This window comes from Lissotriton helveticus, chromosome 10 (genome assembly GCF_964261635.1).
Source record: "Lissotriton helveticus chromosome 10, aLisHel1.1, whole genome shotgun sequence".
NCBI classification, from domain to species: Eukaryota; Metazoa; Chordata; class Amphibia; order Caudata; family Salamandridae; genus Lissotriton; species Lissotriton helveticus.
The window spans coordinates 360,192,167-360,210,109 of record NC_136071.1 but is presented as its reverse complement, the minus strand read 5'-3'; the positions used below and the strand labels follow the sequence as shown (position 1 = coordinate 360,210,109).

Below are 17,943 nucleotides of genomic sequence, written 5' to 3'. Positions count from 1 at the left end.
AAAGGTGGTATGGCTGTCTATAAGCAAAGCTTTGATATTTTGCGTTCGAGATGTAGCAAACAGATCTAACAATGGGGTTTCCCATTTCCAACAGATTCTTTTGGCTACCTGCTGTGCTCGGTTCAAATTTGTGGCAGCGTGAGGCTTGTATGCTCAGTCTGTCTGCCTCGACATTGTCCTTTCCTGAAAGATGGATTGTTTGGATTTACATCTTCCTCTGTATTGCCTATTTCCAGAGTTCTTGGGCTAGCTTTGATACGGGTAGGGACTGAGTCCCTCCCTGTATGTTGATGTAAAACATTGTTGTTGCATGGTCTGTTTGAATCAATATTGTCTTGCCTAATAGCTCTCTTTGGAAAGCTTTCAAGGCTACAGAAGATGTTTTTAATTCCAGGATGTTGATGTGTTACACTGCATCCTGTTCCTTCCACGTACTTTGAGTGGGCCCATGTGAGCGCCCCAGCCCATATGCAAGGCGTCTGTGATTCTCACTGTTGGAGTTGGCAGTGCAAATGTAATTCCCTTTGTTAGATGTGATACATTCCACCACGCTAGTTCTTCCTGTACTTTTTGTGAGACAACCATTAGATCTTCTCAACTCTCTGTTGCTTGTGACCATTGGTTATGTATCCATTTCTGTATTGGTCTCATGTTAAGTTTGGCATATGGGACGGGATTGAAGGGATGCATGGTGCCATATTCCCTAAGAACTTACCCACAATCCTCCCTGTCAGAACTTGGCCCTTCAGGTAAAGGTGAGTTTCTGTGAATAGAGATTGCGTTCTCTTTTAATTGGGAAATACTTTCCCCTGTATTGAGTTGTTTCTTGTTACCAAGTAGATTTTCTGTTGTGGTTCTGGAGAGAACCTCTCCATATTCATCGAGAAAACCGGTGTGTAAAAGGTCTTCATTACCTTTTGAATATCTTCCTTGCACTTGTTGTATGAGTTTACTCTTATTAGTAAATCGTCTAGGTAAGGATAGACATTGATACCCCTTATTCTCAAGTGTGCTGCTACTGCTGCCGGGCACTTTGTAAACACTCTTAGTGCTGATTTTTTTCTAAACACCAGCACTGTGAACGGACAATAACGCTTGTTCATCACAAATCCTGGATATTTCTTGTGCCTTGCATCCAATGGAATGTACAATTAGGCATCCTTTAAGTCTACTGCTGCCATGTAATTCCCTTTTTAGGTCGAGCCTAGAGCAGCGCATGCGCTGTGCTCTGGTGAGACTTTTAGTAAGGGCTTCAGAAAATGCTGCCACTGTGGCCTAGAGCTTGCGTGCATGTGCGCGGGCACACACTTAATAGCAGAGGCGCCATATGGCTTACCTCTCTCGTCATGGGTCACAGGCCCTGGCTGTTCTCTCCTCCCTCTGCATTCCATTCTCCTTATTCGACCCCTCCCTTCGCATAGGGAGGAGGGAAACTGCTCCGGTTTGCAAGCCTCACCACTATTCATGCCATGAAAGTTTGTCAATGGGGCATGAACAGTGCATTTAATTTCTTGAAAACAAGTGTCCCTGTCTCCCTTTCTACTCTGGGCTGCTCGCTCCTCTGGCCCCCACCTCTAGGCTTCAAGGTCAGAGTCTGCCAGCAGCTTCACTCTGCAGCTCTTCTCTCCTCCTTCTCCCACCCCCCTTTTTCAGAAGGGAGGGGAAGGGAGGCTGGGTCCATTGCAAGCTTCTCAACCAGCAGCTTTAGGTATGTCATAGAAGCGGCCACTTTACCCTTAATACATAGTGCTTACCCCCTCTGCCCCCGCTCTGTCCTAACACTTATCATCAGGTTCAAAGCTCGCCGTGCTTACCCCCCTGTGTCCTAACACTGATCATCAGGTTCAAAGCTCACCATGCTTACCCCCTACCCCCCCTGTGTCCTAACACTGATCATCAGGTTCAAAGCTCGCTGTGCTTACCCCCTGCCCCCCCGCTCTGTCCTAACACTGATCATCCGGTTCAAAGCTCGCCGTGCTTACCCTCCTGCCCCCACTCTGGCCTAACACATATCAGGTTCAAAGCTCGCCTTGCTTACCCCCTCTGTCCTAACACTGATCATCAGGTTCAAAGCTCGCTGTGATAATCGCCCTGCCCCCGCCTTGTCCTAACACTTATCATCAGGTTCAAAGCTTGCCATGCTTATCCCCATGCCCCATGCTCTGTCCTAACACTCATCATCAGGTTTAAAGCTGGCTGTGCTTACCCCCTGTCCCATGCACTGTCCTAACACCCATCAGGTTCACAGCTCGCCGTTATGCAGCACAATATCTTTGGTGCAACAACATCAACTGTTGCATGGCTAAACACTTATAAGGTCTCAAAAGTGAGACATATTGGCTATGCCAATGCTTGTTTCAATTGTGGTATGACCTCTTGCAATGCTGTCATCTTGAACTTTTGTGCTTTTATAAACCTGAGGCCTAGAATACATCATACAGACACGTCTTCCTTTGGGATTAGAAAATGATGTTGAGTAATTTCCTTTGCCGATTTCTTGAAATGAAAATACTTGTATTGCTCTTTTGTCCAGCAATTCCTCTACCTCTGAGCAGACAAGCTGTTTCATCCTTGGAATGGGCCTTGTTTTCTGGTCCCCTTGCTGGTGGAACTTTGTTTAATTCAATGCAATATACAAACTGTATTATGTTTCGTGTCCATTTGTCTGAAGTTATCTTCCTTCACTTCTGGAGATTTTTTTTTATTCTGCCTCCTACTGGTGTTGAGTGTAGAAAACATAATTGTTCATTTGAGCCTCCTTTTTGAGGCTGCCCCCTTCCTCTAGATCTTCCCCGAAAGGGTGGTGTCCTTGATGATACTGCCAGCTCTGTTGAGTTGCGGCCAATTGGTTGCCATCTTGGAAACTTTGAGGGGAAGTTCCCGCCTGGAAGCGGTCCCTGCCTGAAGGCCAGCGCGAAGGTAATGCTCCCCTTAGCATTCCTACCCGCAACAGCAAAGTGCCCATCAATTTAGTAGTTTTGTTGTACTTATTCAATTGGTTGAGCATTTGATCCATTGTGCTTCCAAACAACTGCTACCCATTGAATGGAGTGTTAGGAATGTTAGCCTGTACTTATGGCTTTAACCCTGAAATTCTCAACCAAGAATGGCACCAGAATGTGATGCACTTCATCATTTGCCGGTTTGATGTATCCACTGCGTCTAATGTAGATTTTAAGCAGGTGCTGCCAATGTTCTATCTGTATTGCACTGGGCGCCATCTTGGAAGACTGATCCTCCGGAGATGAGAGCCAAGTGGAGGAAGAAGCATATGCGCAGGCTGAAGCGTAAAAGGCGAAAGATGAGGCAGAGTTCCAAGTAAGCTTCTTCGGCTACTGGGGTGCAAACCTGAGCATAGAGCTTCTGAATGGAACTATGAAGCGTTTGGCGGATGTCACCTGCCACACTCCTGGCCCAGAACAGCTGGAACAACATATAGCTGGACTGATGACTATGGCTTACTGCAGAAGAACCCGAACATCGTGTCAACCTTTGTCTCTGAAGCGTTCGCCCGTGTCCTGGAAAGACTTTCAGTTCAAGCTGCGGTTACCTTGACAGGATATTATGATTGTTTGAGATTCGGAAGTTTTGGACTTGTTCAGTTTTGCTTCCTTGTGTAGCAATTATAATAAAGAAGTTCTTCATATTGCACCGGGAGGTGATTCATTAGTTCACCCATCTCCTTCCATTGTTAATGGGTGTGTCTGTTGATTAGTGCATTTGAATTCGTAATGCACCACTAGTTGCCAGCACTACGATCAAACTTGCATCCCATGAGGTCCAACCTTTTGCTCTCCTCATCTGAAGGCAGAGCCAGCAGGTACAGTGCCTTTAACATATACAGGGTCCTTAGAAGAGTATTTATATTTATTCTCAGCTCATGGAGTCCCTGCTCTACAAGTGACTGATTCTAGGACCCGAGGGAGCATGGGCAGGAATCGACTCCTTGCCTGTGTTGGCACCAGTGTTTCAAGCAGGAAACATGATTGGGGATGGTCTTCTTCCTGCTGCACACCATATTTCTCTGCTGCCAGATTTGTGACTGGATTATAGAACCCAATGTCATCCAGAGACGAAGGCTTAAATGGATAACCGTCCACTCCTTCCTCAAGGGAGCGGTTTTCAGATTTTGCCACTGGGATTCATTATCTTCAAATTCCTCCAAACCCTGATAATCCCTGCCTGATGTTGGTCTTCCTTTTCATAGAAGAGTTCTTCCTCCTCTTCTTGAGGCTCAGGTTTCAAGGGAGGTTCAATTTCCTCGACCTACTTATCTTTCTGCTCCTTCAGCATCAAAGTCTTTAGCAGTATCCAGAGTCCCTTCAGACTCTAAAAGTCCTTCTTTTTCTGGAGAAGGGTGGCCATTTTGGCCTTGAGGTGCCTCTTCTTTTTTCAGTCTCGGCGGCACGTTTTTTTGGGGTTGAAGCTCACCATCTTCCACTTTGAAGAGTCTTCTGACAAAATGTCAATTGTCAAGCTCCGATGCTCGGCTCTTGACCCTTCTGATTTCAACGCCCAAACGTCCTTTCCCCGTCAGTCCTTCGATGACTTGGTTTTTTTCAGGAGTTTTTTCTCCACCGAGTCCCCCTCGGAGGATCTGCGGGTCTCCTTGTCTCGGGGCGTGTCTGAGGTTGGTAAATGCTTAGACGCTGAGGCTCCCTACAACGTAGTTCTTCATGACTTCGATATTTTCTTCCAGGCAATCGATCTCTTACCTCGGAACTCTTCATCTTTTTGGACACCTGGCTGGAGATGATTCGCAGATTGGCATCTGATGTTTACCCCTCATCAATGTTTTACTCTGTTTCACTCGAAAGGCCTAGGTCTCGCAGGGATGGAGTAGTCTGCTAGCCCTGCATTGTGTGATGAGCTACTCACCGTCTCGGTCTCTCACTTCGCCTCAGTGCTCGACAGGCAGACTGAAGTTGTCGACTGAGTGTTTGTTTTTCTATGAGAATTATATTTTCGACAAACTTCTTCATTGTATTGGAGATACTTAAGCAAGCATCAAGACCCAACAGCTGGAAAAAAGAATCTGAAGATGCAGACCAAAGGGGAGAGCTTCCGGAAGAAGCAGTACGGGTGTCCGTCAGCGCCCACCAACACAGAAAAAAGAGATGGACTACAAGAAAGTGAAGAATTCTGGACGCAACCACTGAATGGTAGAATAATGCACAGCATGTGAATCTAGAGAAGATTCACGCTGCACAAATTAATCTACAACTGAATGGCAAACACAAAGTGTAGACCTCTCGCCCACTGATATATTGTGGCAAAAACTAAAGAGCTGTGCATAATCAAATGTCCTCAAACAGCACCAACCCTGCAGTTTTTGAAGGCGGAGTGGGCTATAGTACCTAGCAGAGCGATGTTAGAGACTGAAAAACTCTTACAGGAAACCTGTACTTCTTGTTATTGCTGCATAAACGAGTTCCACATGTTACTGAAGCAATGGGAACACTTACTTTATAACACAAGGCTACTGAATGTTGGTTAATTTTTTTTCTTTGGCAAATATAGACAGTGAAATTTGTGGTAATATGGGGTAAGATTAATACATTGTTAGAACTTGGTGAGGACTGGATGATGGTCTTATGTGTCTTCATATGTAAAACGACAGACTCTTAAGATGGTATACTTTCCTTTTCATATCACTGTAGGTCGGGGATAAGGCAAAACGAAAACAAGCAATGCAGAAATGGGCTACTGAGCACCACACACTGACTAAGGGCCAGATGTAGGAAGGGTATTACCGGTCGGTAACGGCCGAAATTAACGAATTTCGGCCGTTACAGACCGGTAATAGGCTTTTCTGATGTAGGGGCAGAAATTAACGATTCGGTAATTTACCGAATCGGTAATTTAAGGAATTGGTAAATTACCGATTTCTTAAATAGCGATTTGGTAAATTACCGAATTCCTAATGTAGGGAGCACTTAAATGAGTGCTTATCCCCTGTTAGGATTTGTTATTTACCACCAACGACAAGTTGGTGGTAAATAACGAAAACACCCCAAAAAGCAATTTTATGCAAATAACTTCAGTGCCATGTTGCAGACATAAATGCCCATAGGGCATATATGTCTGCAACATGTGGACCCATACACAATTGAGGGGTGCAACAGGGTGTCAGAGTGACACCCTGCCAGCCTTCAATGTTTTCCCCCTTTTACCGAATCGGTATTTACTGATTCGGTAATTGCCATTCATTCCTATGGGCCTCCAGGCCCAAAGGAATGAATGGCAATTACCGAATCGGTAAATACCGAATCTTAACGTTTCGGTAATTTTTACCGAATGATTTGCTACATAGTTTTACCGATTCGAAAATACCGAATCGGTAAAATTCGGTATTTGCGAATTGGTAAATGCTATTTACCTACATCTGGCCCTTGATGATCGAATGATCAAATTAACTTACTGCTATATTACTGTGATTGGCATACATTTTATTTTGTTTTGTTTTAATCTTTTTATTGAGTTTCACATAAAAAGGAAAATATTACTTCAAAATACTGAGGCAACAAGGTCTTAAAACCTACAAATAAAGACCAACAACATAAATAATGCATCCCACAATGCATTACAATTCTCTACTGTCACAAGTATTATTTCGCAAACATCAATGTTGTTACTGTAGGAAGCTGGCTCTGTATATACTATACCAAAATTAGGTATTGTGTGCACAGAGCCCAGTGGAACTCCAAAGGTAGGCAGAGGTAAAAGTAGATAAAACCTTACTCTCCATTTGTGGTAGTGTGGGTGAGCAGTAAGGTAGTATCAGAGGGTAGTGTTAAGCATTTGTTGTACACACTCAATCGGCAAATGATGTCATACACCCAAAGACTGAACTCAGACCAATTTTGTTTGTATAAAAAATATTGTTTAGTTATTTCTAGAACCAAGCCAAGCCTGACAAAGGTAAGTTAAATAAATGCTTTGCAATATATGATGCAGTGTTTACAAGCGAATGCAAGTTCAAACGTAGTTGGTTGAAATACAAGTAAGTCAAGGTATTGAAATTACTGTACAGATTACTTTGTTACTTGTTAGAATATTTTTAAGTTACTTTTTCTACTCCGTGTGATATGCCTAGATATCACACTGGGACATTTCTAGAGAAAAGGAGAGTAAAATCAGTTTTGTACAATTGTAATTTTGCAGGTTTCCATACAAATCAACTGCACACGTAGACATTTTTCAGAGGAAAACAGTCAATAGGTTCCAATGGAGAGAAATGAAGTTTCCCGCTTAGCAGGTAAGTAGTCGGTCTTTGGGGTTGAGGTTCTGGGGTTAGAACACGGTTCCCCCAGGGTCAAGGATGCACTCTTGTTACACCCTCAGCGGCACTAGGGCGGCCAGGTGCAGTGTTGAGGCCCAATGTTACCCAATGGGGGAAAGGGGGCCTCCGGTTGGTGGCTTCTTACGAGCAGGCCACTGGGTTGTGGGAACAAAGCTCCTGGTGTTAGACTCAGGGCAAAGGAGGATCCGAGTCAGCACCCAAAGTACAGCCGCAGCGGTACAGGGGCGGCTGGGTGCAGGGTGCTGTTTTGGTGTCGGGTGCCCTGTTGATTGAGATGGGGATTCTCCGGTTTCAACAAAGACTGCAGGCTCGGGGACGGACATCTTCTGGAGCGGACCACCGTTGGAGAGGTAAGTTAGGATGCCTGGGGATGCTGGGGCACCGTCGGTTGATTCACCCAAGGGCCATGAGGCTTCGGGTGCAGGAGTGTCTTTAGGCGTAGAGTTTCTTAGTAGCTCTTGTCGCGGTCGGGGGGTCCTCCAGAAAGAGGCTGCAGGCTTCGCTGGGATATTCAAGGCAGGTCAGAGATCACCAGATCTCGGGTCAGAATCGCCGGGGAGACCTCCTCGTGGTGTTGGGCCACTAGGACTCTGGCCATGGGCGATGGGCGAAGAGTGGCGCAGACTCGCTGATTTTGTTGGAGCTGGAGTCTGTTGGTGAACGAATCCGGTGTTCACGGGAGACAAAGTCTTTTCTTTGGAAGGCAGGGCAGGTCCTCGGGGTTATTAAGGTTGCTGGCTGCAGGACACACCAGAGTGTCTCGCTTCTGCAGGTTCGAGGTGGGGACAGGCCAGTAGGACTGGTGCCAAGTCAGTGGGCGTCCTCCTCTTCTTAGCTTCGGCCCAGCTGCTCGTCCTTCTTTTCTTCTTTGTTGTTGCTTGTCTGAGGGGGCAAGGTTCAGGGGTGCCCATAAATACTAGATTTAGGGGCATTATAGGTAAGTAAAAGGCCGGGACCAATGGGTCCCTTCCTCGGGGTGGGTATACCCCCTTATATGCCACCCTCCAGTGGGAGGGGGGCATATGCCTCGCTCTGGTTACCTCTGCAAGATGGCGGGGACTGAGCGTTGTGCTTCACCTCGCCTCCCCCACTTGAGGGGTGGGGTTGGCAGAGTTGGGCACACCTCCCTTCCTCACTTGGTTTTCCTGCCAGTAATCCCGCCCAAAGTGGGTGTCAGAACCGGTGGGGACCAGTTGCTGGAAGCAGCAAAAGACCTGCGGAAGCCCACAAAGGCGGTAAGCCTTTGAAGTTTACCCTTCGTGAACCCTGCCCATCCTGGGGGAGGTGGCTTGGTATCTCATCCCAGGATGTGCATTGTTTCAGGCCCCTGAGAGCAGGAGGCTCTCAACCCAGGGGTCCAGAAACATGTCTGGTGGTGGCAGCTGGGGAGCAGCTACTCAGCCTGGACACTAGTGTTAGGGTATTTTTCAGGGGGCATCTCTAAGATGCACTCTGTGTACATTTTTAATAAACCCACTCTGGCATCAGTGTGGGTTTAATGTGCTGAGAAGTTTGATACCAAACTTCTCAGTTTTCAGTAGAGCAATTATGGTACTGTGGAGTTCGTAATGACAAACTTCCAGCACCATATACTCTTAATGGCATTACTGCACTTACAATGTCTAAGAATTGGCTTAGACACTGTAGGGGTACAGGGTTCATGCACCTGTACCCCCACTACTGGTATAGTTCACCCAGCTAGAGGGGTGGTTGATCTAAACGAGGGCAGCGGGTTGTAGGCATGGCACACAGGGATGTGTTCAATGTCGACTCTTCACTCTGTTCTGCACCAAAACACACAGCCTACAAAGACAGTGTGTGAGTGTAAAGCTACAGGGCCTCTAAGGGTGGCACAATAAGTGCTGCAGCCCTTAGAGGCCTTTCCTGGTCACAGTGCCCTGGGTACCTGTGGTACCATTTACCAGGGGCTGACCTGTGGCCAGAGAGTTCCAATTGGGTTTGGTCTTCAATGCAGTTTTAGGGAAAGAACATAGGCCCTGGGCACCTGATTGGGAGGAGCCCAGGGCACACTCAGTCAACGTACATCAGCAGTTCATAAAAAAGCGGAGGCAACCATGCAAAAAGAGGGAACTTTCTCACAGTTACCCCCCAAACTCCACCATAAAAAAGATATTTTGAGGAATGATGCCCTACCCGTGAAAAGTACATTTTAAAATAATGGGGCTGAAAAAATATATTTTCTAAAAGCAGTAAAAGCAAACTGTGATATTTGTTGTATATCTGCAACAAATCTATATATGAAATGCTTGTAGTGATTTTGAAGAACCATAATAAACACAAGACTTATTATTACTGATTATATTTCAGCGCCTGTATGGTGCTTTATACCAGAGTGCGACACCCTAGCACTTTTTTATCCTCTACATACATTTAGTCCACTGAAAACAATCAAGCAACCATTTATTCAAGAATATGGTTATTCGTTTTAGATGACTGCCAAAAACATGCTGTGGCAGCACATCTTATAGTGGGATTCACACTAGTAGGTAGCAAGATCTCGGATTGAACATATGGTGTTATGAGCAACATACCTAGTACTAAGCAAATTAAGGGGGCATGTTGATTTTTCTTGAAAAGAGACCAGTAAAAATATGACTGAAAATGGCTACAGATCTCGCATGAGGCTCACCATTGACTGTGGAGGAGCTGTGAGGGACTTCCATTTCTGGTGCATTATGGTGATCAGGGAGGCTGAGCTCATCTACCTCCATTCTTGACATTAGGTCAGACTTACACACTGGATAACCTGCAGGGTGGACAGAAGAAGCACTACATGATTATGGGGGGACATCAGTAAAAAAACAATAACAGAGGAACTCAGTTAAACATTTTTTCGGCCTGGAGGGAGACAAACTGTTGTTCAAAACAGGGGCATCTAATACTGGACAGAACTGCAAGGATCTTGCGATTACAATAAGCATGTGATCCAAAGTGCTAATAATTGCCTGACAAATGACACAAGTGCTTCAGCACTCCAAATGAACAAACAACTTACCTTCTGTAACGTTCTTTCTGGTGGATACTCTAGCTAACTGCTAATTTCTCACATTTTGAGTCCTCCCAAGCACACAACAGAATCCAGAAACCCTTCTGCAATAGTTCCAAGTGGTGGGTAGGTGATCGATTCATACCCCATAGCAGCTCTATCCCAACACTCAAATTGATGGCATAGAACTGCATACAGGCACCACCCTGTGCACTAATGTCTTTTTATAGATAGACAATTTGAGCCCCCAGATGCAGAGCAATAAAAAACAAAAATAGTCTAGCTACATCAAATGGCATATGCATCGATGACGACTGGGCACCTCTGGAGAAACAGGAAGCACACATTCAAGAGTGTCATCTGAAAACTACGTTTCTGCCCAAGGCACTTTTGACAAAGTCTGTACTGCTCAAACAGCCCTAAGGATATTTTTGGCCACGACATGGACGTCTTGTATGGTTTGAGAAAGGAAGCCAGTAAGACCTCAAGTAGAGGGGGCCAGATCTCACTTGCCATGTCACAAAGTATGTGTGAATGCAGCCCAAAAGCCATACAACATTCAATGAGGAGAGGAGTTGGCCTAACGGCTAGGGCGCTCGACCTCGGACCTGGGGATCTGGGTTCGAGTCTCGGTAACGACGCCAAAACCTCCTGTGATTCTGGGCAAATCACAATCTCCCCGTGCCTAAAATGAATGTGTGTCCTCATGTAACGTAACTGGTGCTATGTAAAGCGCTCTGATACCTGATTCGGTTCGGGTCTAGTTCGTGCTATATATATATATAAAAAAAATGAACGGAGGTCCAAACGGGCGATAAAAAAAAAAAATAACAATTTTCTGGATTCCCAATCTAGAGGAGCAGTAGAGAACGCATGAATGGCGAGAATCAGGTGCTTTGTATTTGTAAGGATGGGTCCCAAGTAATTGGGCGGCTCACAGCTGTTGCAAAACAAGGTCTGGATCTTGCTAAAGGTTTTGTTAAATGGCAGTAAGGGCTCTGCAACTGATGGCACAGGCCACAAAATTCAGGTCACCAAGGTTGCCTTGGTCTACAGAAAGGACAACTGCAAATCCAAAACCTCTGCAGCCCAGAGTACAACCATAGCAAAGGACACACTTTCTTGAGTAGGGAACCAAAGGTAAACCCACTTCAGTTTCAGGCAAAGTGTCCAAACCACTGGTGTGTGAAGCTGGCTCTTTATATGATATACCGAAATAAATTATATCTGGAAAAGAGTCCAGGGGTTCTTTTATGAGTGGGCAGGAACTTGTTCTAGAAATCCCAAGGTGCTCTTCTAGGGGGTAGTGTGGTTGAGCAGCCTTAGGCGTATCAGAAAAGAGTATTAGACATTTGTAAATACACACAATAATTAATAAATGATGCACATCTCAATAAGGAGATCCACACCAATTTATAAAAATAACACGCATCTTCATATATATGCTTAGGCACCAGACTTAATACAATGAGGTAAGTACATTTTGCAAGAGGAAACTTGACAATTTAAAAAAGTTGACACTTTGTGCATTTTTCAGAAGCTGCAATGTTATTCTATGGGAGGAAAAACAAGCATGCATACTGGTAGTGTACAGCGACTTACGGGGCCAATCTGCTGGACTAAGGGTGAGTACTGAGCAAGGTCCAAGGCAGCACAAAGGTCATCTCCAGCGCCATTAGGGTGGCCGGGTGCACAGGTGCAATCCAGCGTTGGGTGCCCAATGTTAGTCTATGGGGGATTAGTCTTTGTGAAAGAGTGTGCTGGTTTTGACTGGGAGGCCATTCGGGTTGAACCACACGCAGGGCTCAAATCTTGCGATGCTATTGGACGTGGGGACATCGGTGGTCCTCTTCTCTGCGGGCCAGGGTGGCCGGGTGCAGAGGCTCCTTAAGGTGTCCGGTTTCTTTGTACGGAAGCACTCGTGGTTAAGGGGGCCTGCAAACTGAGGCTGCAGGCGGCATCAGAGTTCATAAGGGGCAAAACCAAGGTGAGCTATGTCTCTTGAGAACAACAGTGGCATCGTTGGCCTACTTCGACATGGGCTGTGAGGGATCGTGTGCAGATGTACTTGGTGGCGTGTGGTTTTGGCAGTTCCTGAGACCTCACGGTTTTTCTTGGGGTGCCTGCCAGATGTAGGGGGCAGTTCCACTGATCTGAAAAGTCGCCCCCACTTCAGCTAGCCCACCTTTGGGGTGGTACTGGCCTGAGGGAGTACAAGCTTATCTGACTAGGTAATATTCTGGCCTGTCCAGAAGCCAGAGGACTCTGGACAAAGGGGGGCTTTAAAACTCTCCTGCTTTTAAATGCTAATCTGTAGATCATACTGTGGAAGGGGGTTTAAGCATCTTCTGCCCGAGCAGACCTGGTTTCTGGCCTCCAAAGAGCAACGGCCTCAGCCTTGGAGGTCAGGAGCTTGTATCTGGTGGCAGGCTGGCAAAAACCAGTCAGTTAGCGCACCAAGTAGCTGGTAGGTTTTCAGGGGGCACCTTAAAGGTGCACTCTATGTGCATGTATTAATAAATCCAACACCCGTGTCAGTATGGGTATATTGATACAAGATATTTGGTATCAAACATGCATTTTCAGTGAATTCATCAAGTAGCTGGGAAGAACAACGTTACTTACCAAGTAAACATCTGTTCTTGGCATGTACAGCTGTAGGTTCACATGTAGATTCACATGCTTTGCATACTCCTTCCATCTAGTGTTGGGTCCGGATGTTTGCAGTTTGTTTTTCTTCAAAGTCTTTCCAAGTCACGAGGTAGGTGGTGACTCCTTTCAGTGATAGTGCGCATGGGCATTGACTCCATTGTTAGATTGTTTTCCCGCAGAGGATTCGAACTGAATTAGAAAGAGTAGAATAGAGATGTCCATGCGTATGTATGTATGTATGTATATTAGCGCCTTAATGCGGGCGTTCTAAAGGGTGGGTGGGGCTGCGTCGGCCGTTGGACGTGCGCAGCACCAGGGAGGTAGCGCTCGCGACGTCCAACGGCAGCACGCAATGGGTTAAAGAGAGAACTGCAGCGGCTACAGGTTCCCGGGGCGGGGGGGCCGCATGTGAATCTACAGCTGTACATGCCAAGAACAGACATTTACTGGGTAAGTAACGTTATCCGTTCGAGGTATGTGAGCTGTAGATCACCTGCTTGCATAGACAATATAGCAGTAATCCCCCAAAGCGGTGGCTAACCTGTAGCTGTTTGAGTTGTCTGAAATAGTGTCTTAAGTACTGCTTGTCCCGCATTAGCTTGTTGTCTCGCTAACACATCTACCCAATAGTGTTTTGTGAATGTGTGCGTTGTAGATCGTGTTGCAGCTTTGCAAATGTCCACTATGGGAAGTTTCCTAAGAAGGCCATAGTAGCCCCTATCTTGCGAGTGGAATGCGCTCTAGGGGGTACAGTTAAAGTTGTCTTTGCTTTTGCATACCAAATAGTTGTTTGGTTTTTCTAAATGAGTGTGTTCTTTTGATGTAGTATAATAGTGCTCTTCTGACATCTAAGGTATGTAGAGCTCTCTCGGCAACAGAATCAGGTTGAGGAAAGAATACGGGTAATTTTATGAATATACTGATACTATATTGATTTATGTGAGATGCAGAGATTACCTTAGGTAGAAATTTAGGGTATGTACGTGTTGGAAAGTGGGTTATTGGTTGGGGCAAATGTAGGTCTGCCACTGGCAATAAGGCCACTAACACATGATAGGACCCAGCATAGGTCTTAGAAAATTATTCCTGTGCTCAACCCTTGGTAACGTGGCTGCGAGCAGACAGGCTTAACTTCAAAGACAGGTATGTAAAGCTTTTAATAACACCATTTCAATAAATAGGAAATATTTTTATCTTTAAAATGACACCAAAATGACAAACATCCAATATAGGGAAACGGAGATATGAATTTTCAAAGATTTAATAAAATATAGCACTTGCAAGATAATAGCACCATATTGCAATACCGGTTCACAATAGACTGGGGCAAAGTCAAAGTTTCAGGCCGGGCACGATGGAGCCCTGAGCAGCTACAGCCCCGGGCAGGTCCTGGTCCAAGTTTCTACCTTCACACTTAGAAAATTTCTGGATCTTTTTCTCTCGATGCCTATTTAGCTCCCAGGCAATCAGGATTCGGTGAGGGTTCGCCGGCATGACTTGCGAGGTCACGGTGAACTTCCCTGGAGCGGACGTAAAAAATATTTCAAGTTTGCTTCAGCGGGCCAAACCAGGAATCCAGGCCCACACGGGATGGAAAGGCAGGCGGCTTGGCTCTCGCGGTTGCTCCCCGTCAACTTTTCTACGAGCGGACTTAGAAACTTTTCTGGCGCTTTTTCTCGCAGGGTCTCTCGATGCTCCTCATGTAGCCAGGTCCGGTGAGGGTTCGCCGGCTTCAGATTTTCTCTGGTCCCGGTCAATCTCTGGAAGTCAATGGTATGGAGCTTTTAGCGGGATGTACCTGGTTGGCTTGGCCGGCTCGAGGTTGAAGGCAGGCGGCCTGGCTGGCCAGGTTGAGTCGGTCCCTCTGTGGAGCTTTTTTCCAAAGTTTGTCCAAAGTTCTCCAAACTTCTTGAACTTCTTCCTGAAGTTCCTCAAGGGGTCCCAAAGTGTCTCAAACATACTCCAAGGGTCTGGAAGCTCCAAGATGGTCCTTGAAAGTTGAGGACTTCAATTCCCACAATCCACTGGTACAATACCCTTACAAATCCACTGATGTTCCAGTTGAGCTTCTTTTAACCTGTAGCTTTCAGGGAGTCCACTATTTAGTTCTTTTCCAGCAAGATAATCCACAGGGCTGCAGTTTCAGATGGTGCAGTCTTCATAGGTCATGCCTTAGAGTTCCTTGCACAGCAAAATCTTCTCAGCAGGGCACGTCTTGCTTCATTCAGTTTCAAGCAGCAGATCTGGAGTGCTCTGCCCCTCTCAGATACTTATTCAAAATTCTCTGGGTCAAGCAACAGGTCACTTCTGACCAATGAGAGTAGAGTAACTCCTCATAGTTATGACCACATCCTGTAGAGTGTGGCATTAATTTGTCCCAGAGTGCACCAATCTTCCAAATCCATAATGCCTGATTTTCCAGCAAGGAGGTAAGAGCTGACTAAACACACCGCTACAGATGGCTTATCTCCATGGACTCTCCCCCTACCATCTGCACATACCTTCCTTAAGCCTAGCCCTGACACTGGGTCAAGAGTGTCAGTGTGAAACTGAAACCCAGGCCTCCCCTCTGCTTTGAAGAGCATAGTTTATGACTCCACCCCCTGGCCTGGCATTCCTATAGACCAGCACACCGCCCTCCCAGCAGAGTGGTTAACCCCAGGGGTTCTTTATCACCTCTTCAAAGCAGCCTGGCTAATCCACTCAACTCTGACCAATCAGGGCAGACCACTGGAAGGCTGAATTTGGACTTACAAACAAGAAAGTCTTATAACTTCTTGTATGTACACGTTAGGAGAAATTCAACAATATAATATTGTTGGATTTTTCCCTACCATTCTAGTAAGAGTTTGAAAGGTACCTCTATCCCTCCTACCTATCTGGAGTTATTCTTTAACCCCTTCCATGCTGATGACGAGCTCAACTCGTCATCAGCGTTACCTGCCGTACGCTGTATCGCGGTAATTTAAAAAATGCCGCACACAGCGGGAAAAGCCGCCGCACGCATGCGGTTAATAACTCCCTGCCATGTTAACCTATGGGCCATGGGATTTGGAATGGGGAAAATGACTTGAGCCAGTTTTCTAGCACGAGGGCTTATAAAAACATATTTTATAAGTATTTCCCTAATTTCTACAGGACCCCCACCCCCGTTGAAACTAGGGGAGACTTTAGGGGTTCTGAATCTGCAGAAATATTTCAGATCCTCCTTACCCAGTGCTCTTAGCATCAAAGTCGAATTTGAGCAGCACTTTAACACAATGTGGGGAGTAAAATGTGAAATTTTCCTTTACCCAGGCATATAAAAACTCATTTTATAACGGTGTACCTTATAGATAACTGACCCCCACCCCAGGGATACCTAGGGAAGACCCTGGGAGTCCCTAATATGCCAAAACACTTTTAAGTGTCCCTACCACCAAAGTCAAGTGTGGGCACAATTTACTGTTTAAAAGCAGTCCTGGCACCCAGTGCTTCTTTTAAACTGACTTCAGGCTTCAGCACTGCACCCATGCTAGTGCAGAAAAGCTGCAGGCCTCTAAACTGCCATACCCCAGGGTACTGGGGACTTCTTGGTAGTTTCAATCCCCTGCCCTATTATATACTAGGGGCCTATGTGGTAGGTCATGCCAATTACAGGGGTATCCCACCATACCATAGTGTACCCTAGTGTATGTTGGGTGTTTTAACTGTATTCTAATGTGTTCCTTTCAGCTCAGCACTGGCCCTGGGCCTGGTTAAGCAGAGCCCAGGGTCAGTCAAAATCAGTTACCACCAGCATCAGTCAGCAAAAAGTTGGGGGGTGCCCGGGGCACAGGATGACTTTGCAACCATACGCAAAACCACTTTATCTCTGTGCAGTTGGAAAAATGGTTCTTCTGTGGGTAGTGCCTGTAGTTCACCCACTCTCCTTAGTGAAGTGACGGCTATGGGGAAAGTGGTTTTCCAAGAGAGAAACTGTGGCTCACACCCATGCATGGGTTCAAAGGGTGGTCCCATTTATCTTGTGAGGACTATGTTAAGATTCCACACTGGGGAAAGTGGGAGTCTTGGAGGTATAACTCTGAAGTCCCTCCATTAAAGCTTTAATTACTGGCACTCTGAAAAGCAATAGATGTTGCTTATTTTGTAGATACGCATCCATTGCAGTAAGATGTAGCCGGATGGAGGTGTAAGCCAATTCGGACTGCTGCAAGTGTAACAGATCGCAGATAATGTTTTGTATGGAAGCATCAAGAGGGTTGATGTGATTGTTATTGCAATAAATAACAAAACGCTTCCATTTTGCTGCGTATCAGGCTCTTGTGGTAGGCCTTCTGGCCTCCCTGATGATGTTCATACAGTCTGGGTGGAAAGTTCAGTTAACCAAACTCTATGTCTTCAAGAGCCAGATCACGAGATTCAGTTGTTTGGGATCTGGGTGTCTGATTTCTCCATGGATCTGTGCTAGGAGACTGGGTGTTAAGTGTAGCTTTTGATGTGGGACCAGAGACAGAACTAACAGGGTAGTGAACCATGGTTGAGGGGCCCATGTGGGAGATACTAGAATCAATGTGAGGGATGTTTGCCTGAGCTTCCGAACCACTGCTGGAATGAGTGGGAGAGGCGGAAAAGCGTAGGCAAATATCCCTGACCAGTTCATCCGTAGTGCATTGCCCATGGACAGCTAGTGTGGGAACCTGGAGACAAAGCGTTGGCATTTTGCGTTTTGGTGTGTGGCGAACAGATCTAACTGAGGGAGTCCCCAACTTTGAAAGTACGAGAGGAGAACCCGAAGGGTGAAGTTCCCACTCGTGTATTTGCTACCACTGTCTGCTGAGGAGGTCTACAATCTGGTTGTTCACTCCTGGGAGGTGTTCCGCTAGGGGATAGATTTTGTGGTAAATGGCCCACTTCCAAATGTCTTGGGCTAAATGAGACAGTAGGAGAGTGTGTGTCCCCCCACGTTTGTGTATGTAGTACATGGCTGTCATTTTATCAG

The 17,943-nt window shown here is 46.0% G+C and overlaps 1 protein-coding gene across 3 annotated transcripts in view; it reads right to left on the bottom strand.

Moving 5' to 3' along the window:
• The window catches only part of LOC144783957 (uncharacterized), a 223,005-nt gene that overhangs the window by 53,308 nt on the left and 151,754 nt on the right, over positions 1–17,943 (bottom strand). For all 3 annotated transcript variants that reach the window (XM_078662686.1, XM_078662687.1, XM_078662685.1), the window contains one exon: positions 9,954–10,070. In XM_078662686.1, the coding sequence (XP_078518812.1) occupies positions 9,954–10,070 (117 nt within the window). The remainder of the gene's footprint in view (positions 1–9,953; positions 10,071–17,943) is intronic.